The 26,138-nt window shown below is 42.7% G+C and overlaps 2 protein-coding genes across 5 annotated transcripts in view; one reads left to right on the forward strand and one right to left on the reverse strand.

Annotated features, from left to right (window-relative positions):
• Positions 1-894: 894 nt before the first annotated feature.
• AP3M1 (adaptor related protein complex 3 subunit mu 1) lies at positions 895-19,372 on the reverse strand. Of its 2 annotated transcripts, none has more exons than XM_030488965.1 (9): positions 19,272-19,372; positions 9,933-10,208; positions 9,074-9,245; positions 6,989-7,126; positions 6,192-6,277; positions 5,680-5,813; positions 4,804-5,011; positions 3,246-3,390; positions 895-1,952 (listed from the first exon to the last, which is right to left on the reverse strand). In XM_030488965.1, the coding sequence occupies exons 2-9, from the start codon at positions 10,203-10,205 to the stop codon at positions 1,852-1,854; spliced, it is 1,257 nt and encodes a 418-aa protein (XP_030344825.1). In that variant the 5' UTR covers positions 10,206-10,208; positions 19,272-19,372; the 3' UTR covers positions 895-1,851. The 2 variants fall into 2 exon arrangements, with proteins under 2 accessions (XP_030344825.1, XP_030344824.1); XM_030488964.1 differs by lacking the exon at positions 19,272-19,372 and adding an exon at positions 18,707-19,082.
• Positions 18,087-26,138, forward strand: part of ADK (adenosine kinase) — a 297,485-nt gene continuing 289,433 nt past the window's right edge. Inside the window, exon 1 of one of the 3 annotated variants that reach the window (XM_030488972.1) lies at positions 18,087-18,443. Coding sequence is in view for 2 of the 3 variants with exons in the window: in XM_030488969.1 (XP_030344829.1) it covers positions 19,159-19,214 (56 nt within the window). In the remaining variant the exon portion in view is untranslated. Of the gene's footprint in view, positions 18,444-18,534; positions 19,215-26,138 lie in introns of those variants that run through there. The other 2 variants (XM_030488969.1, XM_030488966.1) reach the window with 2 other exon arrangements.

The following is a 26,138-nucleotide window of genomic DNA, read 5'->3' on the forward strand; positions in this document are numbered from 1 at the left end:
ATCAGTTACATCTGAAGAGACGACTTCTAGTAACGTTATCGGAACTGAATGAGACATTTGCTGAGACGTGGAGCAGAACTGTAGGATGAGTAATGACTTGATGGATGTTTCTCCAGCTGAAAAAGGTAGGCTAGAAGGTTGGTAATCTCCAATACCCAGTGTTGTGTCTACACAAATGCAAGGCTTTCTTACAGGTGCTGTTTTATCTGCACTGATCTGCTGTTCTTTCAGGAATTCAAAATGGTTGTCTGTGGCCAAAGTTTGCCCCGGTGATATCAGTGAAGTTACTGATGGAGAAGAGATGCTCATTTCTTTTCTTACTGGCTTGCTGACAGTGCTCAGATGGGCTCCCCTGCTTTTTTTTCAGACTGGATCATTTTTTATCCTAGCATTTGAAATTTTGACTACTGAATGACTTGAGTTCCTGTTCTTCATCTGAAGCAAGGTTTTCACTTAATCCATTTGTAAACCAAACAGGTTAGGGAAATAAAGATTCTCCAGTATCCTGCCCTTCCTTAATCTTTAACTTGGGTTGCCCACCCTACTAAGTACTGCCCAAAGGCAGGCTTTGAAACCTGGCAGGTACTGTGGAGCATGCATTGGTTTACAGAGATAACGAGTTCATGGTGTAAGGCAGTTGAGTCAGCTTTGCTTCATCACTGTTGTTCTTTGAAATGTCATAATCTAAACATTAATTCTCCTCCATTTAAAAATAAACGATATGGAAGGGAGCTTACCTGCTGCGCTCCTAAATGCCCCTTCTAAACTTCAAATAGCTGTACAGCAATCAAGTTCAGTAAAGAAGTAGCAAATAGTCATCACTTCATTGTATCTTAAGCAGATGTCTCCCGCTTACGAGCATCATGAATTGCGCAAACATTTCACAAGAGAAGATGTACTTGCAGAAGAGTTCCCTTTATTTCATTAACATTAAAGCACACAACCATTAAATACACTTGACACTTCTATTGTGCTACCTAAAAAGCTACGCTCCAATGTACACATGGCACAAATCTGGTGGCATCCACTCTGAACAAGTGGAACATCTACATCAAAGCAAAGGCTTCACATAAAAAATAGATCTTACTCTCTGCAACTGTATTCTGAAAAAAAATGGTGGTGATGATGAGACTGAATGGAAAGAAAGTGGATTACTGAAGGAACAATCACCTCCCAGATTTAATGCAGGATGTTATTTTTATCAGCTCATCTGCAGATGGCACAAATGAAAGCTGATTAAGGCAAATGCTTCTTAAGAAAGGCGATTTCTTGTAAACAAGGAAGTTATTTTTTTTCTTCATCAGCTCTTTCTCAGGAGTGACACTTGCTACACCCCAGGCCCCCGCGGGGGACCCCTGCCCTGCTGGCTGCTGCTCTCTGTTTCTGAAGGGGTTACATGATGCTTTGTGGGTTGCCAGCTCGCAGCTGGCTGTGAGAATAGCTGAGCTCTCTTTGCAGGTGGCTGCAGCAGCAAAATGTGCCACCACAAGACTTCTCCGGTGACCCATCTGGCCTTCAGAATGTGCTTGACCCTCTGGGCTTTGGTATCTGACTGGCAGTGTAGTGTTTGTGGTGTTTTGTGGATCACCTACACCAAACTATTCACCAGCACAACAATTCAGTAAAAAGAGAGTGAAGGTGTATTAGAAAAAAAGTACCTTATTTTAAAGCCATATTAAGAAAAACTAAGCTATGCTTTCATTTTAAGAGCTGCTGTGCACAAATGCTTTGATCCCGAACTAATCAGAGTCTATTAATTAATTGGCACCTAATTAATAGCAACGTAAGTCACTAAGCAGTCAAGTTTTCTTTTTTTTAAGGGGAATTTCCTCTTGGAAGTTGAACAGCTTTTCATGTCCTCACTTGGAATTTTCCTGCTTTTGTAATATATTTGACACCTTTAAAAGGCTTGTATTTCTCTCCATACATGTCTAGGCGATTCACTTTCAGTCCTGAAAAAGACAAAAACAAGCATGGAGTTAAAAGCAGAATGTGAGAAATCACGTCAGTCTGTTTAAGAGTTCTGATTTCTTGAAGCGTGTCAGATCAGGTAGGAAGCTCATTTTCCTTCCTTTCCCAAATTCATCTGGTTTGAAATGGCAGAAGAGACCATTCCTGTCACCTCCTGCTAGCTGCCCTCGCAGGGCAACAACTTTTTTGCGTTCTGCTCCGGGAGCCAACATCCTCCTTCCAAGGAACGAACCACTGAACAAATGAGTCCCATCTTGCACCGCTCCTGTATGCTGCACTCAGCTCCAATCATGGAGATGAAGCAAAGGACAAGTTTTAGAAACCTTCTCACCCTAAACCATAACTGCAAGGATCAGCAATCCTTCTGCTAGTAGTAACTGAGGAATGCCAGCAGCTATTAATTACCTAATGGTTTCAGGTTGTCCCCTGTGTTCTCACAGGTCCATCTCTCTGGCATCCAGCCGCCGACCCACTATGTTGTGCTAGATAGATTTAAAGTAGAGGGTTGCAAGTTTAAGAGGAAGCTGCAGGATTCTGTTCTTGGACAAGGACTAACCGTTACTTACTCAGCATAGTCCAAAAGCAAAAGGACCACAGCCCAGTACCTGCCTAGAAAGGAATTACATGTACTACCACCTTCAGTCATCCTCCTTCTTTTCAGGCGTGAGCCTTTGCTCTATTAGAGTGTTAATCCTGCAAAGCTTGCTTACAGAAGCATTTTCCACATGGATAACTCGCATGAGTTAACTGTTTGCAGACCGAGGCCTTGTTTGCTTTAACTTTACTTTTGCACTTGCCCTATGGACTTCATTCTGATTTTACTTGCAGATTGTTTTGTAGATTAAACCCTAACCAGCTCCAGAAGAAAAGAATAAGAAGGGCATTCTTTAAAATTAATGAAATTTTTTGACTGCTAGAAAGACCTTTAGGGGCACAAGGCTAAAGCAAGTCAAGAGCAGCACGCTAAATCATCATCCATCACTCTTCACTAAAAGGATAAATCTGCATGTTTAGTGCACAAATCAACATAGAAAAATCCATTCTTCTGAACACTTCTCACAGTCTTTCTTAAGTAAAACAATTGGGAATCCTCAATTCCCAGCAAGGGAGTCTTCCAGCAAGAGTAACTGTCAGGTTTGGGTAAATCAGACTTGACTGTTTTGGTAAGCTGACTCCAGCTCAGCATCTCCAATTAAAAGATTAAGTTTCCCACCTCAGTTCCTACTGCTATTCATTCCATCTCTACCAACTGCACGTCACACCCACCCCCTCACCTGAAATTGCAAGCTGTTGTATCTTAAACTGGATGTTTAAACTGGGATTCTCCTCTGGCTTGGGGGCTCCAGATTGCAGGTTCACGAGGCCCTTCAGGTTTGGTAGCTTCTGAGGAGTAATTTTGCCAACATCCCATGTTAAGACCTTGTCAGGAAAGAGAAAATAGTAGTAGTAGGTTTCTAGGAAACAACCTATGAGGTCAAGTTCACACCAAGCTTTTCGTTTGCAGGCTGGGGACAGAAAGCAGCCTGGTAGCCCCGGAAGTATCCCACTGGCTGGGAGCTGGCATGGCCAGGGCTCCTGCAGGTGTGGTGACTTTTCTTCCCCAATGTTTCTTTTGCACCGTGAGCGTTCCTTAGTTGGGCTGTGCACTTTATTCATCTTGTTCCCTTGTAGCAATGATTGTTTCTGTTGCCAGACTGGGTCATCTAGATCCAACAAGGATCTAGAAACAAGGAGAGGAACCAGCACAAAGGTCATAGGAACTTTATGAACATGAGAATGAGGAGGACAGGAGCAAGGCAGGTGGCAAAGGAAGATGTTTAAGTTACAGTAATTTCCATAAGGGTCACTTGTTTCCATTGGTTGTTAACACTTTAAAGAAGATACATGGAACCAAGTTGGCCCTTTACTCATCCACAAAAGTAAGGGTTTTTTGTTCTTATCATAAACTGAAAATTGTTGATAAATGCAGAAACTCCTCAGTTCTCGCTACTTCTACAAACTTTTGCAGTTACAATCCACGTAGTTATCTCAACTCTAAAAAGCACAGTATGATTTATTTCTGCAGTGAAGAAAGGAAACTTCAAGTGTGGGGGTTTGTTTTGTGGTTTCATTTTTAAAAGATCAAGGTCTGTTCTTTCAGAAACAAGATGTGGAGGGTTTTCACTTACAATTCAAATCAGTTGCTGACTGAACTATTCCAAAGCTCGGAGCAGGGTGTCAGAGCCAGCAGAATGGTTTGGCTCGGGCTGCATTTCAGCAAAATGGTTCCTGGGTACTAAAAAGCTTCAGCAGCTTTAGGACATTTAGGGCTCAAACCCCAGCTCAGAGGCAAGAAAGCAGGAATCCCAAGATACAGTTTTTCAGGGCCTTTGTTTCCCTTCCAGCGTGTCTTCAGGCAGATCTTTTAGAAGTTGGTTTTTTCTCATCTCCTGCTCCCTGTTTTTCTGGCTACCTATTTTCAATTCTACTGCATTTTCTCCAGATAAATTTGTTTTAAAGAACATGGATTGCAGAATATACCATAGCTGAAACCACCGGCAAAATAATCCTGCATCCACTAAAGAAAGATATTCAGGGAGTGAAGAGGCAGAGGAAAAGAGAGGAAGGAAAGGGATAGGGGAAGGGAAGAGAGACTGATAAAACCAGAAATCACAGCTGGTGTGTATCTAAGTTTGAAAAAGTGTATTTTCAAGACAAGATTTTAATTCTTAAACATGTGCTGATGGGAAAGTTTTCTGCTAAGTGTGGAAGGCTGCTCCAGCACTCTGCAGTACATATGGCTTGTTCTAATGTCATCTTGGATATTTAAATGAATAAAAACTTCAGACTTACCTTAGTAACTGGGTCAAACGTATAGCTGCCTTGTGTAGCAGTAAGGTTCATATTAAGTACAGCCTTTGGCATGTGAACTGTCATGACAACGCTTTCTACTGTTTTCCCCATGTTCTGTTTTGGTCCAATGGTAACATCAAATCTTCCTGAAGAACTGTTTTCCTTAAAACTGATCATGTGTTTCACATATACAGGAATTGCCACCAAGCTGAAAAGAGAAAATGGTAGCTGAATGCATCTTGGCTACTTCTCTGCTTGAGAAAATAAAGCTCTTTCTCATAAATAGTTCTTGTGTTTCTGGGAGGTATTCAAGTTAGAACCAGTTCGTTTCAAAAGTGAAAAGTGCTATTTGGCTCTGCATCATCACTTCAGCTGAAGTGATTTTATCAGCAGAGAATCACAGGGAAAAAAAGATTTTCTTCTTAATCACTGTCCTAATCTCTATCCATCCATTTATTTTTTTAAGTAATCTCACTGAGGCAAGTCCCAGAACAGCCACCAGTCAAATCAAGACTTAGTTTGCAAATATCTGCAGTTTAGACCTTTTGCTTTATCCTTTTTATGAAGATCAAAGTCCTCTATGTATACAGAGACTTAGCCACACAGCATCTAGGCAGCAACAATTACCAGAAATGGATAGTCCTATATTACTGTCTTGTGGCTTATCCCACTGAGAAATGATGGCTGGGTATCAGCAGCTCACTGAAAAACTGTTTTCTTGTTTTAGTAGGGACAGAGCAACAGATGAGACAAAACCTGAGAATGTGCGTTTTAGCAACAATGCAAACTCCCCCCATGACAAGGAGACGTCTGCACTTCCTCAGATGGAAAACAGTAGAGATGGTGCAGCTGAAGAATCAGTGTGCGGACACATACTTCTGTGAACTGACACGGTAGGAGATCAATCTGAAATTCCCATCAGGAGGAATGAATGAAAGGACTCTCTCTGACTCCCAGCGTTTGAACCGAATACATGGATGGAAGCTGACATCATCCAGCAGCCGTGGGTTCTGTAAGTAGTGGCAGAGTGGTAAGTGAAATATCATCAAGTACCAGCAGTTTGAACTAGCTACTGAACTCCACACAATTCCTATTTCTCAGACTCTAATTATCATTCCTAGCCATTTTCTGAGACACGTTACTGAGCTAGATGGGTTTCTGGTCTGCACTGGTACAGCAGTTCCTCCTGTTACTGTAGTTTTATGTTCAGAGAAAAGCCATTCCGGCTACTGAGCAATGCAGCAGCTTCACAACATAATGCAAAACTTGTTATTTTTTTTGTGTGTAACACACAAAGTAGTGATTGGACTCTTAAAATTGTTTAACTCTGATCACTAAGATAAATAAATCCTGAGCAATTAAAATTCCCAAATATATGCTAAATTTACCATGAAAGAAAGAGAAAGATCTGGCATTCCTGAGAGCTTAATACATGAATCAATAACACCTTGGATTTCTGCAAAGACTGTAGAACCTGCAGGGGATAAAAAAAGAAGACAGTTGATTTAACATTATAATGAAGGGCCTAACAAACGTTGTGAGTGCAGCTAGAGGGCAGAGATGACATTTGCACAACATTCAAGAACATGCCAAGCACAGATAGGAAAGGTCATTGCAGTTACCTGTGGCCTGGGCAGCTTGCTAAAATACATGAGCCAGAGCAAACAGCTTGTCCCACATCAGCTAATGATACTTGTGCCAGCTTTTACACAGGACTTGTACTGCATGTACTTGAGCTGGCTGCCAGCAATGAGCAAATAAGAATTTCAGCATATGCAAACTCTGAATCTTCCTTTCTTTCATCCCTCGCCCGTCTCCAGAAAACTAGCAAGTTGTGTAGTGGTGCAGGAACAACGGAAAGATCATTTTCTCACCACATTTAAAACTTCAACTATTTTTTCCATTTGTATCTCTTAAGAGATAATCAATCCACAAACCAAACCCATCTGAGTACAGAATATTTCTTGTGGATGATCCTGAGGAGCCTAGAGCATATTGCTGTTTTGAGATGAGCTGAAGAAATACATTGGGGTGTGTCATTTAAAATTGTATATTTCTATTTAAAATATGGATTCATGTATGTAAAACACACACAAAAAAGCCTCTGGACTTTATTCTCTCTAAACGTCAGCAACTAAATGTAAACACATTGAACAAACAAAAATGATTTTGCAAGGCATCTTACCTGATTTGTCTATAATTGCATCAATTTCTTCAACGACATCAAAATAGGCTTCGTTGTTTGTGTATTTTACTCCTGCTCTGCGCCAAGGAATGTTGGACAACTGGCCGGTGGGAAGTGTGTCACCTACATTACTACTGCCTTAAAAATGAAAAGGAACTCAGAATTAGTAATTAATTACCAGAGGGATGTTTCAACCGCCAAAATTAATAATCAAAGCAAGATTTGCCCCCAGGAACTCCAGACTAGAACCTGGACCACTAAATTTCATTCGTGAGGTGACATGAATGCACTTTAAGCATGTGTCCAGACTTGTGGTTGCACAGCAAAATACAAGGCTCAAGACAGCAGGCACTTTGAGTGGGAGTAGATATGGGGCTAGATCCTGTGAAGGATTTCATCACTATAAGACATTACAGCTCCTTGTGAAGGTCTTAAGCACACTTCCCTCTTCTCCTAAGAGTTTCAGCTGGCTGCCTTCAGGGCTGATTTACTGATAAGGTTTGTTATGAAGAAAGACCTGGAAGAGGCCTTCGGGAGGGCTTCCACACCTTTTGCTTGGGAGCTGCTGTTAAGCTGAGGCTCTCACCCCTGGTACCCATCTGAGCTACCTTGTAGTAACATGACTGCCACGTCTACACTTGACCATGTGCCACATGGATGCAGACCCTGGCCCACAGGCTTGACCTGTCTCAGCATGACAGACTTTCCTGGCAATCATTGAGCTGTAGATGACCCTGTTAGCGAATCATGATCCTGACCTGTTGGCTCAACTTCTGGGCTCCTTATCAGTGATACCACTCCTCCTGCCTGCCTTGCTGCTGGTTCTTGACAACACCCAGTGTGAGAAAAGGGCTTCCTGAGCTACCTAAAGTAAACTGGTTATTATTTAAAAAGGAAAAGAAAAACCAAAAACCTTATCACTTCTGGGGCTTAGGGATCTTGGAATCCCAGTATAGTGGAAACAACTCCCTCTGCTAGAACTAGGTCTCAGAACAGGGCCACAGTTCCCATCTGCTTTTCCCCTTTAGCACAACAAATATGGTAGTGTGTCCTGCAGCTTCACTGAGAGTCTGGTAGCCAGCAGTACACAACCTGCTGCGGGTAGGCCCTCTCTTAGCAGGCAGAAAACAGATGTGTTAGTTCTTTTGAAACTCACACAGAAAAACCCTTGCTTAAAGTCCACCCTGGTGCTGTAACTCATGGGGGAGGAGCTACAACCCTTTCCTCACTCCCACTGCACCTCTGAAGGGGAGCAGTTGCTGTGTCTGCGCCTGTCCCTCAGCAGCCTCACAGGGTGCAGCAGCACTGCGCAGGCTAAGCTGCCGGGCCAGGTAGGTGGGAGAGCTCTCAGATCAAACCACATGTGCTCAAAGACCAGCACCTCCAAGCACTACCTCTGTGCGGCCCTGCAGCCCACCTACCCTTCTCTAACACAATGTGCAGGCAAACATCACGCGTATCTTTGACCCCAAGTGACACCTCATACCTCACCTCCCTTGCACCCGCCTGCCAGACATGCACATTCCACCAGCTCAGCTGACAGACATTTGGCTCTGTCAGTGCAGGATGTACCCATTTCCAACAGCCTGAAAACAGCTCCAAACTTGATGGATGCTGATGGGGATGGGGGCAGGGAGGAGGCTGAGGACACGGGATTTGCTTCCCTTCATGCTATCTCTTTCCAGCCAACGAAGATTTCTTAGATATCTCTTATATACCTTTCTATAATATTTCTTATAAAATATGTAACCTTCTCCAATGCCCTTCAGTTATTCAAGGCTTGGGGCTAGCTCTGTGCCAATCCCAGAGCACCTGTCTCCAGTATGTGCTGTCTGTGCTGGGAACTGGTATTCCTGAGGGACTTCAGCAGCTGTGGCTGGACCAGACAGTGTGAGGATATCAAAGGGGCCAGGCACAAACTGCAAATAAAAAGGAAGTTGCTTTTACCCAACTCTTTACTGTAAGAAGTGGTGGGACAGTGGCCTCCCTTACAGATTCACACTGATATGATATTATTTTTTAGCTATGAGACATGACGGGACTTGGGTTTAGCCTGTCACCACTGAAAATTATTTATTTTCATACCTGTGATGGAGTTGACGACGGAGCGCAAAATTGTGGGAGGCTTAATCAGCTCCTTCAGTATGTTAGATTCTGTTGCCAGTGGAAAGCCATTGTCTAACATTTCTTCTAGAAGTTCATACACAATAACTACATTGTCCTTAATTGCAGTCTCAGAACATTCGCCGAAGTAATCCTAAACAAATCAGAGATTACAAAGGAGAGGATTTCTGTTCCTGTTAAGATGCTTTGCAGAAGTTTCTTTGGGGGGTTTTTTTTGTGTTTTTTTTTTTTTAATTTATTTACAGAAGCCCTCCAATATTTCAAGGAATTCTAGTGCCTAAACTAACTACTTCTATAGTCTGATGGCATCATATGTTAAGGTTATGTTTATTATCTAACTAAAGACTGTGATTAGTGAAATGACTGTGATCCAGTTTACTAGTATCTATGTGCGAAAGGTTCTCCCACTTGTGAACTTTAACACATCTTCAGTTAGAAGACTGTTGTAAAATAAGGAGACTACCTTTTGGCAATGCTCAGTCTTCACAGAGGTTCCTTTATTTACACTATTTGTGAAATAGGTTGAAAAATTGACTCATGCTTTGCAGCTCTTTCCTCCCTACAGAGTGCTTCATGACTGCATGCTCCTTTTCATCTATATAACATGGACAGTACAAAAGCTTACAGAAAAAAGACAAAGTGGGATTTGGGTTTTACTGCATGTGCACTGGTAACTATAAATCTATAAACCAGTGCCTGACTTAAAAATTGCAAAGGGGAAAGTCACTGACAGGAGGTTTATTACTTTTCTTTAAAAGAAGGTTAAACAAAAGTTCCCTTGGAATTATTTCAATTTTAAAATTATTTAATGGTAACAAACCTGGAAAGTATCTGCTACTCGGTGCAGAAATTCAATTACAAAGAGTGGTGGCACTTCTGACTGTATGACAGACACAAAGAAGATTTTATCCCTATAGATGCTGATGAGGTAGTGATGTGGCGTTGAGATGACAGGAGGCACATTCTCAACATCGATTGCTTTCTCCTGAGCTTCAAAGAAATAATCACACACAGATTGGCTCACAACGCTCTTCCAGTGCTTCTCCAAGAATATATCACCAGAACAGTTTATAAGAAACAGGCTGTGGATCATTTTCTGTAGGAAACACATTCAAAGAAGTTAAAATAAACAAAAGGATATGAGGATTGACATCATTTCTTCTCCCAGATTCCCCTTCTTACAACGGCTATTCTTTATTAACACGCACTGTGAATTTAAGAAAAAGGTATGCTTTGCTGCTTTTCTTTACATTGCATTTTCTTTACTTAGAGGAATGTTCCACCACAAAACATTTCGCAGTGGATCAAATCGCTGACATATCACAAAAGAAGCTAGAAGCCAGCACCCTGGATTTCCACTTTCATCCCCATTTGGAATTTGTAATTTATTTCTTAAAGAAAAGCTGGCTCTCATGAGTTGGCACTCACTTAAACATGTTTGGCAACGTGTAAGGGTAACTTATACATAGTTTCCTATATCACATACATAAAGTTTCCTATAGCAGGAGGAGTTTGCGTAACATTGACACACATAACTAAGAATTGCACTATCTTAAAGATACAGCTCTTTAGCTTGTCGGCTTTCAGCTACTGAACTAGAAAAGTGGTTTTTATTTGCTGGCTGATTAGTCTTTTACTTACGATCTATGCCAAGCTGCACTTGGATAAAGGGTTGGAATGCACTAGAAGTACACAAAACTAGGAACTTAAATCTGATTTAATGAATAAAATTGCCTCAAATGTGCTGGACACACATGAAATATGTTTACATAAAATGTTTTACACTTAACTTACTCAAGAAAAAAAAAGGGAGTATAAACTACAGATAAGGAATGTAAATGTTTTTTCTTATGTCTTTAAAATTTACAAATAACATGCCTCAGCCACTGATCCTTCATTTATTCATGGGACAAGAAGCTTAACTGCCTTTTTTTAAAACTAATTCCCCGTCTATTTCTCAACTTCCAATGGGACAGTAAGTGAAATGCATTGTTGACTGAAATGAAGTGAATAAACTATTTTCTCCACATCTACAGAAGAGACAAATGCTACTGGGCTTCAGTTTCTCTCTTTAGCCTTTACATGAGACAGATATAATGATTTGGCTGACCTGCTGCATAACCATCCTCTGACAAAAATAAGGTCCAAGTTTAAACTCAGGCTTAGAAAACAAACCAAACAAATTGCAACCTGAGCACTGGCTCCTCAAGGTGAAATTAATCTGGTACTTATATCCTGCATAAATTCATTCTGCAGTTGAAGAAGCTGCCCCTGACACTGGATATTCACCCCTTTGGCCTTCCAGGTACTGATCTGAGCAGGTCTGTGGCTCCTCAATTACCTATATTAGGAAACCAGTCCAGTCATAAAGTGATGCAGAAAATGGAGTTTCTGGTCCTATGAGCTTCCTGATGCAAGTTATTACATTGCCAGGGAGTGCTACAGCTGGTGCAGAGGAGGTGGTGGAAATGGGCAGATGATCGCAACAGAGATACCCTGAAGTTTATTTAGCATTTGGAGGAATTCAAACATGATTGGCAAGAGACCAAACAGTTACCAGGTGTCCCACCTTGAAACAGGAAGACTACCATCAACTCTGCATGTCCACGAGAAGCCAAATACATCTACCAAAAACCTATCATAGTCTTCATTAATCTTAGGATGTTTGGCCATGATCATGCCATAAAATGTAGACAAAATTTGCTCCTTTGCTAATGTTAACTCTGGCACACAAATATGAAGATGGCACAGAAGCATCTAGATGTAAATGGCCCAGTCACTTGGAGATTTTAAGGAGTCCAAGCACTGTATGATTAAGCCCCATTCCAAAATACTGGAACAAGGGCTTAGCTCCATCCAGAGTGAGCTCTTGTTGCTGTGCCTGAATAGAAAAGGCCCAGAGTACTAGGCTGACCTCCCAACATACTTGTAACACTGAAAAATAATCTGGCCCTTCAGATCTTGACAAAACAAAAGTATGTCTTCCAAAGCACACCACAGAAAAAGGACTGCTAAAGAAGGTAGGCAGTATGCTATTTCCCTCCACCTAGACAGCAGATGTGGGAAGGGAGCCAAGATCCAGCTTTTCAAATTCTGAACTCCTTCACATGCATGACAGCAATGTGGTCATCTTCACTGGGGCCTTGCCAGGTCTTAGATACCTCCTGCTAAAAGAACACTGTCTTTGGTGGTAGATACAAGAAGACCAATAGTCAAAATGTGGGCAGAAAAATCCAACTAAGCCAATATGGCATATAGGAGAGGAAGTTCTTTTGGAAACTGATTGCTAATTTGTTTAAGAGTAGGAAAGGAAACAAAACTACAAAGCGTCATTGCGTCTTTCTACTGTATCTCTGCCAGACCAAATTGATCTCTAATTTAGTCTGTTAAAAAAATGGAAAATTTTAATACTGTGAGCACAGTATTCTTATAAAGGAGCCTTGGCACAATTGCTTTAATCCAGTTCAACTAATAAGTTCTGTATTTAGCCAGTGCTGAACAGTAAAACCCTCCAAAATCTCCTGGATAGTCACACCATGGTGGCAAGTATAATCAACTGCTGAATGTCAGTATTGTTCCACACCAAGACAGCCCAAACATATGAAGGTGATCAGCTATACAGCTTAGAATAGTTCTCTGTACATTTTAATATGGATACAATAACATATCTGTTAACAAATATAAGGCCCAATCCCTAGTAAATGCACACAAAGCTGCATAGGAGGGTTTCAGTACAAGCAGTACGAGTAAGACTCCGTTTCCAGAGGACCTGATATACAGCCCACTGTGGAGAAGCTATGCTGGACTGCAGGCAGCTTCCAACGATACTCTGACAGATACATGTGACAGTGTATTTAAGCCCTCACAGTTGTCCTGCTGTTAATGCTCATACAGATTCTATTGATCAGAAAATACTGCATTTGTCACAATATACTTATAAGAAGCACAGCCATGCAGCAGGCTAATATAATCACTACCTGAACGCAGCCACTTTGTTCTACTGCGCACACAAGCAGCTCCTGGTGCACAAATGGCTGTGTTAGCAGGGCCTCTTCTTTTGCCGTAGCTGCACTTAGGATACAAGCCTGCAACTTGATATGCAGTCAAGGGAGGGTGTGGGCAGCCAGAAAGGGCAGTAGCATTGGACCACTGCCCCTATTTACTCACCTGCCCTGAGCTGCCCAGGTACCTGCTGTGTTCATACAAGTGTTTGCGCGGCCTCACGGTCAACTGGAGTAGCATGCTGATCCAGGGGACCATGCTTAGCAGGTTCCAGCTTTATTCTGCTTGTAGCACTAAGCGTTCCCTTCAAACCTCCTCACAGTCCTTTCCTCCTTCTCAAGTTTTAGCAGTACACTAATTTGCTGCTAATTTGACGTGCTCTGGAAAATTGAAGCTCTCTCCTTGCAGCTGAAGTACAGAGCACACAAGCACTGCCCTGTCAGTCAGTGGGCAGCTCAGTTTGTTTGCTTCCCAGTGCTGACGATGATAAAGAAGCTCTTACAGCAGTGGAGACATCAGTCTATTATATGCAAGACTAAGTAATTTCACTTATCCCAGACAGTGTCAAGCAACTGGCACCAGCCAATTAAAGATGGATTTCATGTTGGATTTCTTACAACTGGTACTGCTACAAAAATATCTTATGTAAGCTATTATTTAACAGAAATTACTCACAGTGCTCCCAATACCGACGATTTCCCTGCTACTCTGCTTTTTTAGTGCCAGATTTCACTTTAGCCATGTAGACATCCCTGAATTCATTTCTTAGTACTCTACCTTCTAGCTCATCAGAACATTAGATTTGCAAAGAAGAAAAAAAAGAATGATTCAAAAATGCTGAACACAAGAATTCAATCTAGTAACAGTCAGATTCCTCACACCAATAGGTCAAGCTAATACTCGTGGCCAAACAGCAAAGCATCTTACGAGCTGCAGCACTTTCAGGGTAAAGGTCTTGAATCAAAGTTCGTAAGTTTAAAAAAACAGTAGCAAAAGCACACCACCAAAATGTAAGAACTGTGAGAGTACCTGTGCGGCAGCATACACATACACCACTTTGAGATGGCAGCATAAAACCACTCCATGGTGTGCTTCTAGGACTATTTCAAAAGGATATGTCTCCCCCCTCTCTGCTTTTAGGCCTAAGAAGCAGACTGAAGACGCACATGGATTATTATTTGCGTCTTTAGCCCAAGGAAGCCATTCGAGCTCATTTTTAGTAGGCTGACAGCCTTCCATACTACTGCCTGACTGAAAGGCATCTTACGGGCACTGCATCAACAAAGAGGCCAGCAGAAGTTTTGCAGCTTTTCAGACTTCCCATCTGACCCACAAAATTCCCCTTCATTGTTTGCAGTCACTTCTGTCCTACCAGAATTTGAAGTCTTCACAGAAGAACTAAATATTTTAACTAAGTCGTCTTCAATATGCTGTTTCCAAGTCTGTATCTTTTCTGTTGACTAAATCAGGATTTTGCTGTGTTACTATTTTCTCAATCTCTTGGCACAGAAACATCTGGACCGAAGTCACAGCAGGCTCACAACACAAAAGCAGAGCTCATTGGCAAGAGGGAGAAGCTGTGAGCATGGGAAAAAGACTTGATTGCACATGCTTGTCCTTAGCTACAATTAAGTACTCTGAAATGTAATTAATGCAGAAATACTGTTAGCAGCTGCTTTTCCATGACACTGAGCTGAGTTACAGACAAAGCTCTGAAAACCAGGAAGTGAGGAATTTATCACTGACCTCTGCAATGCCCTTCAGAGCATAATAATGACTGAAAACGGCTCAAAATGGGACCGTCACTGGGAAAGTATGCCACAGCTTCCTATGTTCCCTGCATTTGGCATAGCTTCTCTGAAGGGTGGAAGGATTAGTGGGGATGGACTGTCTGAGCCTCTGTTATGTATTTGTGGAAATGAACTTCTAGTGACAAGCAAATGGAAAATAACCAAATGCTTAAAGTAATCTGGAGAAACAAAGACACTAAAAGAGGCAGCTCTATTTCTATTTTGAAGTTAGTATTTTTGCCACAACCAGCTGGTCAGTAGTTTAGCTTTTTCCTATAAATTCAAGATGTGTCACGAATGTTCCGCAGCTGTGGCAAAACTAGACAACCTCTGCTCCCCACCACCCAAGCCCCATTCACCAGCTTTTTAAACAGCAAACCTGATGAAATCAGCTCTGAACATGGACCAACTTGACAGAATATGAGAAGCTGTCATTCAAACTGTATACCTGGAAGTCTCAGATCTTACTAAAATGTGAACGTTCTGTAATTTCAGTTTTTGTAAGGCTCCTATCATTGTTAACATATCTTACTGCTGCTGCTCAAGTGTCATTAATCTTTTTACTTCTATGATGCCCAAGGCTTAGGTATCTGCATATTAAAGTAAAACATTTTTGCAACCCTTCTTAAGAACTGCCTGGTGTCCCTTCCTATTAGTCAAGCAAAACTCCCGTAACCAAATCAGCTCTAACTCAACACAATGAACTGCTTGTGTCTGTACAATTACCCAGATGCATATTTTATCAGCAAGATCATCCCCGTTAAAGACATTTATTTATCTATGCTCTAATTTAAAACACTGTTAGTAAGTTTCTGGAATTGTTTTGAAGAGGAAGTAGTCCTTTGAGAATACTCTGAAGTTGTCTTAAATCAGTGTTTGGTATCCATAACAGAATTTCAAACTTCCTCCACGCTTTTACCAATAGCAATCACAGCCTGCATAAGAATCTGTGCAGCTTTTCATCTACTGACTGATGAACTTTCCAATAATACATTTGCATGGAGCCTCTGTTCAATTTAGTTCCAGTATAAATCTTCTAATTGCTGGCAAGATAATTCCATCTCTTGCCAAGAGAACAATCTTAGACCCTGAAAAACTGCAGTTCCCCTTGGGTCCTGGAAGAACAGAAAGCTTCACTGTAGAAGCTGAAAAAGCAAGAGTTTCTTAGAAAAAATAAACCACAAAACATAAACCCAAAGAACCGCCACAAAAACAATTAAAAATTCACTGCTAAAACTACATTTTTACATGAAAATGGAACATTTCTAACACAACTTCCATCTGAATCAGCTGCTTTAGGACTACTACGGGGCCACTTAAGACATTTCCTCTCTGAAAGCAGTACTGAACAGATAGAGAGGATCTAATGGACACAGGTAAGGTGAGTATCTTGACACACATTTACTGTCAACTATCAATGGGATTTTCAGGAACAGGCTGAAAATTAGGCTCATATTCCAGCCAAACCATGGAGAAATCTTAACGACCAAGGCAGCAGGATCCGATCATAGGATATAAAAGCCTCGTCTCTGTAGTTCTTTGGGAAGATGTTATCCATCGCCTTCCAGTAAGTGTGGCGGGCCAGAGTGACAGCGCTACCAGCTTCACACTGCTCTCTTTTGCAGGCTCTATTTTAAGGGGCACTCAAGGTTCCAGAAAGGACATGCACAGTGCCAAAGAGCCGCGCACTACTGAAATACCAGATCAGAGCCAGTAAGTACCACTGGACCGCTGCTGTGAATGACAGCTCTTAATAATGTGCATGCACTCTGCCACAACTAGTCCAAAGGCAGAGGGTAGAGAGAAGGCATCTAACCATTTTTACCCCCCTTCTCTTCCATGAGAAAACAGCAGAGCAGCACTCTTTAATTCTTCCGTCTTACACTAATAAAATGAGGCTCCCGAATACCAAATCTTAAGGAATCTTCTAAGAAGTTCCTGTTAAAAAAGCAGCCTCTCATGCACCATGTTGAATGAGCATAAAAAAGATGTCATTTTCTGTGTATTAACTTTTAACTTAATAACAATGAAGTTAAAACAAGTTTTGAAAGTTTATATGGGAAACTCTAAGTTGGGGGAAAAAATAAATGGGAGATAAGAGGAAGGAATTTAACATTTTAAAAAGGTTTAATTTGGTTTCTTCCCATTATTACAGCCATGAAGTGTAGCTGCCACTTGTCACCTGCTGTTCAGACCTCTCTACCTCAAGGACTTCAATTTCTCTTTCATGAATCCTCATGACAAGGTTTCTGTTTAAGATTCTTAATGCAGAACTGCTTGCAAGAGGAGCTTTGTTTGAAAGGGTAACTGGCACTTGGCTGGTGCATAGCTATTTTGCACAATAGGAAACTTCATTTTAGCATAAGGACAGCAAAATTAAGCACTAGAGGATGTGGAGTGGTCTTAATGTTTAATTTGCCACCTGCAAGGAATTTTCAGGTATGTGCACTCAGATGGGAAAGAATCTGCTTGTCCCATTACTATTTTATAAACCCAGGTTTGCTTGAGTTTTTGAGTTAGCATCCAACACACCACAGATTAAATTCTAGACATTTACAATGAAATACCCTTCAGACGTTTGGTTTGGGGTTTTTTTCGGCATAAATGAGAACCTATGTACAACTTAAACCTGCTGCGAACTGCCAGCTGAATCATTCTGATGGTTGGCGTAGTCGGTTCTTTTGCAAAACATTTCTTCTATCGTCTTACCTCTTACATGACTAATTTAATTTGCTTGTGCTTTTCTTGCAAAATAGCTTCTCCTAACCTATACTGCAGACTGCATCCTATCAGCACAAATTTTCATTATTCAAGTATGAGTTTTGCCTGGTTGTTTACACAATAGCTATTTAATGATGAAGCTATCCCTCCAGTTTGATTAACATCTAATGGGTACAAGTCATTCATCATACAGAAAAGATGGTAAATGCACCGCTACTTCAAAGCAGATTAGCACTGAAACAAAAGAAAAAAGAGACAACCTCCACTCAATTACGCTGTTAGGTACTGAATAGGGCAGAAGCAATGTGCAATGCACAGTGGTGGATGGTAATGGATTCATTTCCAGCACATATTATACAAATCTACACTCACAGGGCCCCTTGCTAATTAAGCAAGTGCAGCATGACCAGAACCACCATGTTTGCAGCAATGCTGCTGAAGGAAGATTGAGGTGAGCTGGGTGCTACCCCTCCTGGTGTGGCTTTGCTGCAGGTTTTGCAGGTAGCCTTTAACAGCAGCTCCTGCATCACGCCTCCTGCAGGCCCCGCGCCACCTCCCCTAAAAACTGAGCTAAATGACCACCCTGTGCACAATCCTTCCTCATCATTACTTCAGAGAGCACCGCGTGCAGCCCCCCCGGGGCTGGGACCCGCTCCAAGGAGAGCCCAAGGCAAGGGCAGCCGAGGCCCCGCGCACCCCGGGCTCAGCACCCGCAGCGCTGTTCCGCACAGGCACCTGCGCCCGGAGAACAAGGGTTTATCCAAACAACGGACTGATTCTGTGTTTAAACGGACAACGAACAACAGCAACGAACGCAGGTAAAACGGGAAGCCCCGGATTGCCGGGGCCGGGTCCCGCCACCACCGCTGGCAGGGCTGTCACCCCTGCCCGACTCCAGCCACCCACCACTGCCGGCGGCTGCGTGCGGCGCCGAGTCCAGGCGGCTCCCGCCCGGCGGGGCTTCCGCGGCTGCCGCCGAGGCCCGCCCCACCACCGCGGCCGCCGCTTCCCCGGAGCACGGAAGCTGACACCCCGCGGCCAGGCTGCCCTCAGCGCCCCGGGCCCCCAACGCCCCACGTACCTCCCCCGGCCCGGTGCGGCCCGTCCCGCTCCCGGGGCAGCGGCCAAGATGGCGGCGAGGCCCGGCAGCGCGCGGGGCCGCCCCTCGGCGGCGGCGCGGGCGGCCGGGGCGCTGCCTGCGCCGAGCGGCTAATAACGGGCGCCCCCCACGCCCAGGCCCGCCGGTCCCGCTGCCGCGGCCAGCCGCCAACTGCCTGCCGGTGCCCGCTGGCCTCAGCGGCGGACAAGGGCACGGGGGCTGCCTCCACACGCTAGAACCACCCGGGCGGGCGGCGCGGTAGCGCACCGCTGGGCAGGAGCGCCGGGCGGCGCGGCCTCCCCTCCCCGTCAGGCGCCCGGCGCGGCCGTCCGCCCCGTCGCCCACGCCCCCGGTGGCGGTGGCGGCGCCGGCGTGGTGGCGGGGCGGGCCGAGCCGAGGTGAGCGGGACGCGCCGCACGCCGCCCAGCGCGAAGATGGCAGCGGGGGAGCCGCAAGCTAAGAAGCTCAAGCTGGAGCAGAAGCAACTGAGGTAACGGGCGGCGGGGAGCGGGGGAGCCCTTCTTCGCGAAGGAGCCCTTGCGGATACCGAAGGGTTGCCGGGTGACTCCGGGGCTGCCGCCGGTGGTGGACGAGACACGTGTCGGCGCGGTGCGCGGTCAGAGTCACACCGCGAGGGTCCCGCCGTGCCGGGCGCGGGGCGGTGCGAGCGGCCCCGCCGCGGGACTGCGCTCTCCTCCCGGCGGTGCCGGGCGGGCGGTGGGGCCGTCCCGCTGTGCTCCCACCGCCGTGCTGTTGCCGCCCGGCAGGTACCGCTGCCGGGCCCCGGCGTCTGCTCGGGGGCGCCGCTGAGCTGGACGCCCTGCAGCCGGGGCAGCGGCGGGCGGGAGCGCCGATGCCGTGCCGCCCGGTGTGCAGGGCCCTCGCTCTGCCTCGGGATCGGTTAGTGCGAGTGAGCTGCTGAGCACCGGGACGGGGCCGTGCGGTGAAACTGAACACTGGCGGCGCTTGGGTTGTCAGCTCGCGTGCTTCGTCTTTGAAAGTACTCCCGAAAGACCCGATTAGAACCCGCGAGGGGGTCTGTGTCCCCGTTAGACGGGAATTGTCTAAAAATCCTCGTTAACAGAGATGTTTTCTTCAGGGCACGTGGAATATTTAAAAATGATTTCTTGTTGAAATGCTCTTTGCCATCTGCGATACTTCCTTATTTGTGTGATCGCTATATACTGACACTGACTGAATCTTATCTAATCGATGGCCTGCACAGAAACAAGTCATTTAAATGTCATAGCAGGAAAAATGTAAGGTTTATCAGTGCAGGAAGCACGGTCAGAATGAGTACTGAGAGAGCTATAGCGGAGCTTTTGTTGGTGCAGTTTCTGGTTTGTTTTCTCGGGATTATTCAGACACGAATATAATTGTAAGATAGCCAGTCTCCTTCCAAGTGTTCAGTATGTGAAAAGGATTAATGACACAAGGCTTGAAAGGTCCAAAATTATGTTGGCAATTACTAATAACTTGTTCAAATATAGCATAAGAGAGATGTACTTTAGTACTGAGCTGAGAACAGTCCCTTTCAGTACTGATGTCCTTACTGAAAGAACTAATCCTATTAAATTTGTCAAAGTCAGGGCACTTGTTCCTTTGGCAGCTGGGTGACTTTTCAAGTTTAATAATAGTTGACAAGCTCAGTTGCAGATAGCGGAAGAGGAAAAATGTAACTGAGCTCCGAAAGCAAATAAATGGCAGGCAGCAGTATAAGGTTGGAATTAAAAAGTGACATTTCCATGTTATTTCCATGGACCTTTAAAGCAAGTGGGGCAAGAAACTGCCTATTGCAGTGTTTCTGTCTATAAAGCTTATTAGAGGTAGCTGCATTTTACCTGCTTCAGGCCTAAACATAAAAAAACCCTTGACAAATTTGAGAACATTATTAGAGTACTGAGTTAAAATTGTAAAGGATGCTTCCAATGGAATTAAAGGCCATGGTGGCATGCTCCCGTAACAGCTAATGAAACTGAAAATAATACTTTGCAAGGCATGATAGGTAAAATATGAGAAACATTGTTAGAACTTGTGTACTCAAATTCTGTTTCAAGTTATTTCAATGTGAAGTGTGAACTAGACTCCAGCCCTGTTTCATCAGAGGAGAAATGCCATAATTAACTGGTAATCAAATAAAGGTGATGTGTGCTGTGCGCCGCAGGTTGTGCATGGAGCGGGTGAGGTGGTTGGACTGGATTTGGCAGAGCTCTGCACTCATTTGAATGTAGCGGCAAGAACGTGTTTGGCCGAGTGCTGCTGTGGGACTTTGTTCTGTGTTAAAAGCCAATATAGAAGGTACCAGAATGGTCGAGATTCCTTGACTTTGTAACGAGGTTCGGTTGTTAATGCAAATCACTGCTAGATGTGCTTGGAAACAGCCTACAGATTAGAAAAGAAGTGAAAAATCTCTTGAACATTTTTGGAGATAACAACTTCATATTTGTTATACCAAGAATTAGGGGAGAATTCCTTGTTCTTGACATCTAGATCCAAGACTCTCCAGCCTCTTCAGAAGACCATGTCTAATGGACTTGACAAGGATGGGCTTGTACATTTTTTATTCTCCCACATGATACAAACCTGAATCTCTTCTGTGGCTGCCATGAAAAGTATTTTAATATAAAAAATGACATTGAAAAATTTAAATTCCACCCTGTAATATAAGCTATATCTTGTCAACAATAACAAACGTTTTCTTCCTCTATATATTTCTTTTTTCCTCATCTCCCCAGAGTGGTATCAGGGAGGTTTCATGGATTTGTTTTTTTTTTTTTTTTTTTTTTTTAAGTCCCTTTTAATCCTTTCAGGGAAAGGAAAGCAAATATTGCTCCCTCATGAGGCAGGCAAAGCTGACTGGGTTCAGCTAAAGTTGCTTGAAAGCAATGTAGGATGGCCGGCTTTGCCACCCAGTGAGCAGAACACAAAGCCCGAGACCCAAACTCGCGTTCCCAGCTCAGCAATGCGTTGTGCTGACATTAATCTGCTGGGCAGCAGGTTTTGCATTGTCTTTATTGACAGGTGCAAATCCCTGCTAAAACCAACGGGCTTTAGGCAAGGCAATTAATGCGTGCTGCGTTGTTTCAGGCTTCTGACTGCATCTCTGCTGTGTGAAATAAAATATCATTGTGTGTGTAAACTGTGCTGTTTGAACAGAAAATAGGCTTGCAAAGCTGCAAACAGCTTGTTGCTGAGCGGTGGCATCAACTTACTAGAAACATCATGAGGCTATACTTTACAGGAAAATTACTAAGGATTTGTGTCCTATATTTGGTTTGGTTTTCTCTTGGAAGTCTGTGAAAACCACAGCCAGGCTTCTGTTAACAGACTGGTACAGTTACAAAAGAATTTGGACATTCTCTGTAGAAATGTTTGAGCTTATATGTGCATGTCTGTATAGAAATATGCATGTGCGCAGCAGAAAAAACCGAACAAACTTGTGAAATCCTCTGCTGTGAAGTCCCCTGTGCTGCATTATGGCCTTCTGGCCGTTCCGCAGCTGCTATATTGATTGAATAATCATGACGCGGCTGGCTGTTTGGACAGATCAGTTTATGTACATGAAGACAATGTAAGCATTGAATTCGACAAATACGATATACTAAAAGTATAAAGTACAATATTCCTCTTATTCTGTTACTATTAGACATCTCTTCCCTTTCAGAATAAATTATCAAACACTCTGTGGGTAATTTTTATCAAAAGCAGTCCTTTATCATTACTGTTCCAGTAGATCTTAGACAGCTTGATACTGGAGACTGTAAAAAATACTGCAAATTTAATGCATTTTTAATTTTCTTAATAAGATGGCTTTTAATTTAGCTTCTTCCTTCAAAAGCCTTCTACAAATGAAAGAAGACTGAATATTTTATATTAGCTGTGACAAAGCTTTCAGGTAGATTTTAGTAAATCATTTTTTCTTTCTCTTTTATTATCTTTGGCTTTTTTTTTTTTTTTTAATAATTTGATCTTGCTCCCCATTTGCATTCATTTCAGTTTCTGTCTTCATGGCTGATACTTCGCTTACTTTCTGATTTCTAATATCTGGAAATATGAGTAACTTTTTCCATGTTGATACTGTTAATGGCCTCTTAGTACAAAGAAAGATCTGAAACTCAAGCACCTTGCTGTGTTTGCTCCCAGGAGAATAAAAGCAACAGACATTTTCTTCAGATGGGTGTTTGGGCTCCTGGAGAAAGCAGAGAAACAAATACTTTTGAAGACACTAGCAACACACTTTGCTAATTTTGCTTTATTTAGGACATAACAGCAGCAACCTTCCCTTCAAAGTTGTGTTCATGGAAATATATCCAAAACCGGAATGACTTGCAGCATGGAAAATACCTCACTCTTGCAGTTCAGGCCCTTATTTCCACTGTTCAGCTATGTAACTCTCAAATTGCTGTTTAGACTGACATGTGTCTTCACCTGGCCTTTGATGTAATCCTGTGGGATTTCTCACAGCATGTGTCATATTTCCACGGATTTGTGTTCTTGTATTGGAGAGGGTTGTTATGGTGTTTTCATCCCTTTAATTAAGGTAAATCCCTGCTTTATGGGAAGGGGTGTGTAACCTGAGGAAGGAGGAGGTCGTGGGAAGGATCTTTCTGCTTGGGACCATGAGCATGGCTGATGTCTCTTTCTTTCCTTGGTGTTGTTACCTGCAGCCCACCTGGCCAGGAGAGTCATACTGACAAACAGAGATAGTTTAGACACAGTTTTCTTTGCTGATACGCTGCAGAAACGTGCACCTCCGGCTTGGTGTGCTGCCTCCCTGAAGTCAACAGGACTAGTCTTGTCCCTAGAGCTGCTTGCATGCTTGATTACCTGTGGGAGGGGAGCCAGTGCAAATATGCCTTTTATGAATCTTGAAGTTCCTTCTTTTTCAGCTAATGAAACAGCTTGTGTAGAATTACTCATCTACTAATATTATAAGCAGACAAGGAAGATGCCTGGAAAGGAGTCTTGAGTGAATATAGTAGTAGTTGGATATGGTGGCAACGCAATAGTGTGAAATGCACTTTCTGTAGAACAAGACCTTGGCTTACTCTGTGGTTGCTGAGGTATATTTCATGTGGAAATGTTTGAAGCAAAACTCTGGCTTGTGATTCAAGGTTGTGATATTGAATTTGAGTAGTTACTTACACAAGCATGGTACACAAATATTTCACAAACCAGTTTCAGCAACAGGGAATGGATTGCTATCTAAAGGTCATTAATTAGTATTTGCTGGCAATGTGTTGGAAAACCGTATCTTCAAAAATAAAAATTGAACTTGCAGATACAATGTGAACACTATGTTTTCTCAATGCTGTTCATTTTTTATTTACATGAATTGCTTCTTAAATAATTTCAATTTACATATTAATGTTATTTATATGATAAATACCAAAGCATTTTGTGTGAAGGAGAGAAGCCTTTGGGTATTACTGAGAAGTCAGTGAAGGGTAAGGCATTTTTTCCTTTTTGAAGTATAATAATTTCTGTAATGATTGTTTGACCACAGTTAAAGCTGTTCCATGCTTGAAGGATACAGTAACATAAAGCTACTTGCTGGCTTTATGCTACCTTGGGATTTCATTTACAGTGATTTTTGTGGGTTTTTTTCCCCTTGTACATTCAGTGGTACAAAGCAGTTGTAACTGTCTCAAGGGCTAGGCTATTTAGCTAGAGTAAGACAGAAAACAAGTATAGTTGTCTGCAATATGATGAAGACTTATCAGATTCACAGACTTTCCTTTGCTCTTACAGATGTATGGTCTGTGAAGCTGCCTTAAAAGAAATGGGATTATGCTATAGAATTTTAAATTAATAATGAAAATTATTTTTAATACTTTGATAGTAGATGCGCACAGATAAAAATACATCTTATTTTATGTTGCAAAAGACAAAATTCTCTCTGTAGAAAAGTTTTCAAAACAATCTCTGTTCTAGGAAGAAATACAGGCAGGCTTTGAAGAATGCTGTTATTGAAAGACAATTTGGGGACTTCCTGCTGGCTAGGCTCATTTTATAGTGTCTGTTGAGGCTATTATATAAAAGATCATCCTGTCTTGCAAAAGTAGAAGAGTGGGCAGCTCATCTAAGATTAACCTTAGGTTTGTACTTTGAAGAAATTGAGAAAGGTACAGGGGTTAATGGAGAACTTTATGTATTGTAAACAGGATGATTTCTACCAAATGTTTGTGGTGTAAAACATAGCACATTAATCCAAGGCTAAGGCCTAGATTGCCTGTATCTTGGATACACAAGTTACAAATGTATAAGATGTATACTTTTGTGGGTTACTTCAATACAGTGCAATTTTCAAAGTAATCACATGCTTACATTTTGGTGTATCAGGTGGGGGTGCAGTTCATTTTTAATTCACATTGCCATGCTTGAAAGGAAGCATTTTAGTGAAATCATCTGAGAAATAATCACTCATCATATGAAGATCTCTTCCTCACTGTACAGTAACAGAAGCCGTCGAGAGAAATTGTGGCTAGACCCTGTCAGGTATTATATATTTTTTTGGATACAAAAGCTGTGAATCTCGTATTTCTCTCAGGGATTTCTGAAGCCAAAACACATGTGAAGGCACAGGTCGGCTGCCTCACGCAAGCAGAGCGAGTTTGGAAGGTGTCAGGGAGGCTGAGCAAACTCAGGCTGGCTGCCTAGCACATACGTGATGTGACTGCAAGTTGAACTTGTGGCACAAGCATCGTAAAGTTAATCTATGAATGACCATAAGCGATAAATGACCATTTTTCCAGGGATACCCTGGTTCTTGTTGCTCCACTCTTGTCAGGATGTCTGGAAGCTCCCTGGCAAATGACCAAAAACCCGTAGTGACTGATGGTGTCTTGAAGACATCAGTAACAGTAGAATATGTGATAGTACAAGCAAGGTGATTGGGCACTTGGGAGTAGTTGGGAGTTTATAAAGTGCTATCGACAAGTGCTGCTGAGGTATCATACATGCTGTGTTGTGAAAGGCTGTTAATTTTGCTTTTTAGAAAAACACACTGCTGGCCCTATTATGCTGCACTGGTAGAAAGTTAGAAACATTTGATGGTACCTCATTTGGCCTCTGTAGCTTAATATTCATAATATGCAGTTGTATCTTACAAATTACTAGTAATATATTAACATGATCTATATTTAATCTATTTTCCTTTACATATTCTCATGTGCTTGTTAACGCTAGGGAATTATTTATGAGGGAATCTATAGCTTGATTTTTTAAAAAAATGTTTTCATTATTTAAAATGCAGTGGTGAGACCAACAAGAGGAAGCTATGTTACTACTGCCATTACATTTGCCTGTGATTGGATTTCCCCTACCCCTCCCATTTTCAGTTACAAGCTAGAGGTTTGACTGTTAGGTACTGAAACTGTTAAACTAGGAATAATCTGTTGTTCGTCATGGATCA

This window comes from Strigops habroptila, chromosome 5, assembly GCF_004027225.2.
Source record: "Strigops habroptila isolate Jane chromosome 5, bStrHab1.2.pri, whole genome shotgun sequence".
NCBI classification, from domain to species: Eukaryota; Metazoa; Chordata; class Aves; order Psittaciformes; family Psittacidae; genus Strigops; species Strigops habroptila.

Bases quoted from the DNA above. Each gene is read 5' to 3' on its own strand.
- AP3M1 (XM_030488965.1), bottom strand. From the start codon at position 10,205: ATGATCCACAGCCTGTTTCTTATAAACTGTTCTGGTGATATATTCTTG. The intron at 7,127-9,073 runs GTATGAAAATAA...TTCATTTTTAAG, and splicing joins CGTCGTCAACTCCATCACAG to GCAGTAGTAATGTAGGTGAC. The intron at 6,278-6,988 runs GTAAGATGCCTT...TATCCCCTGCAG, and splicing joins TGCAATTATAGACAAATCAG to GTTCTACAGTCTTTGCAGAA.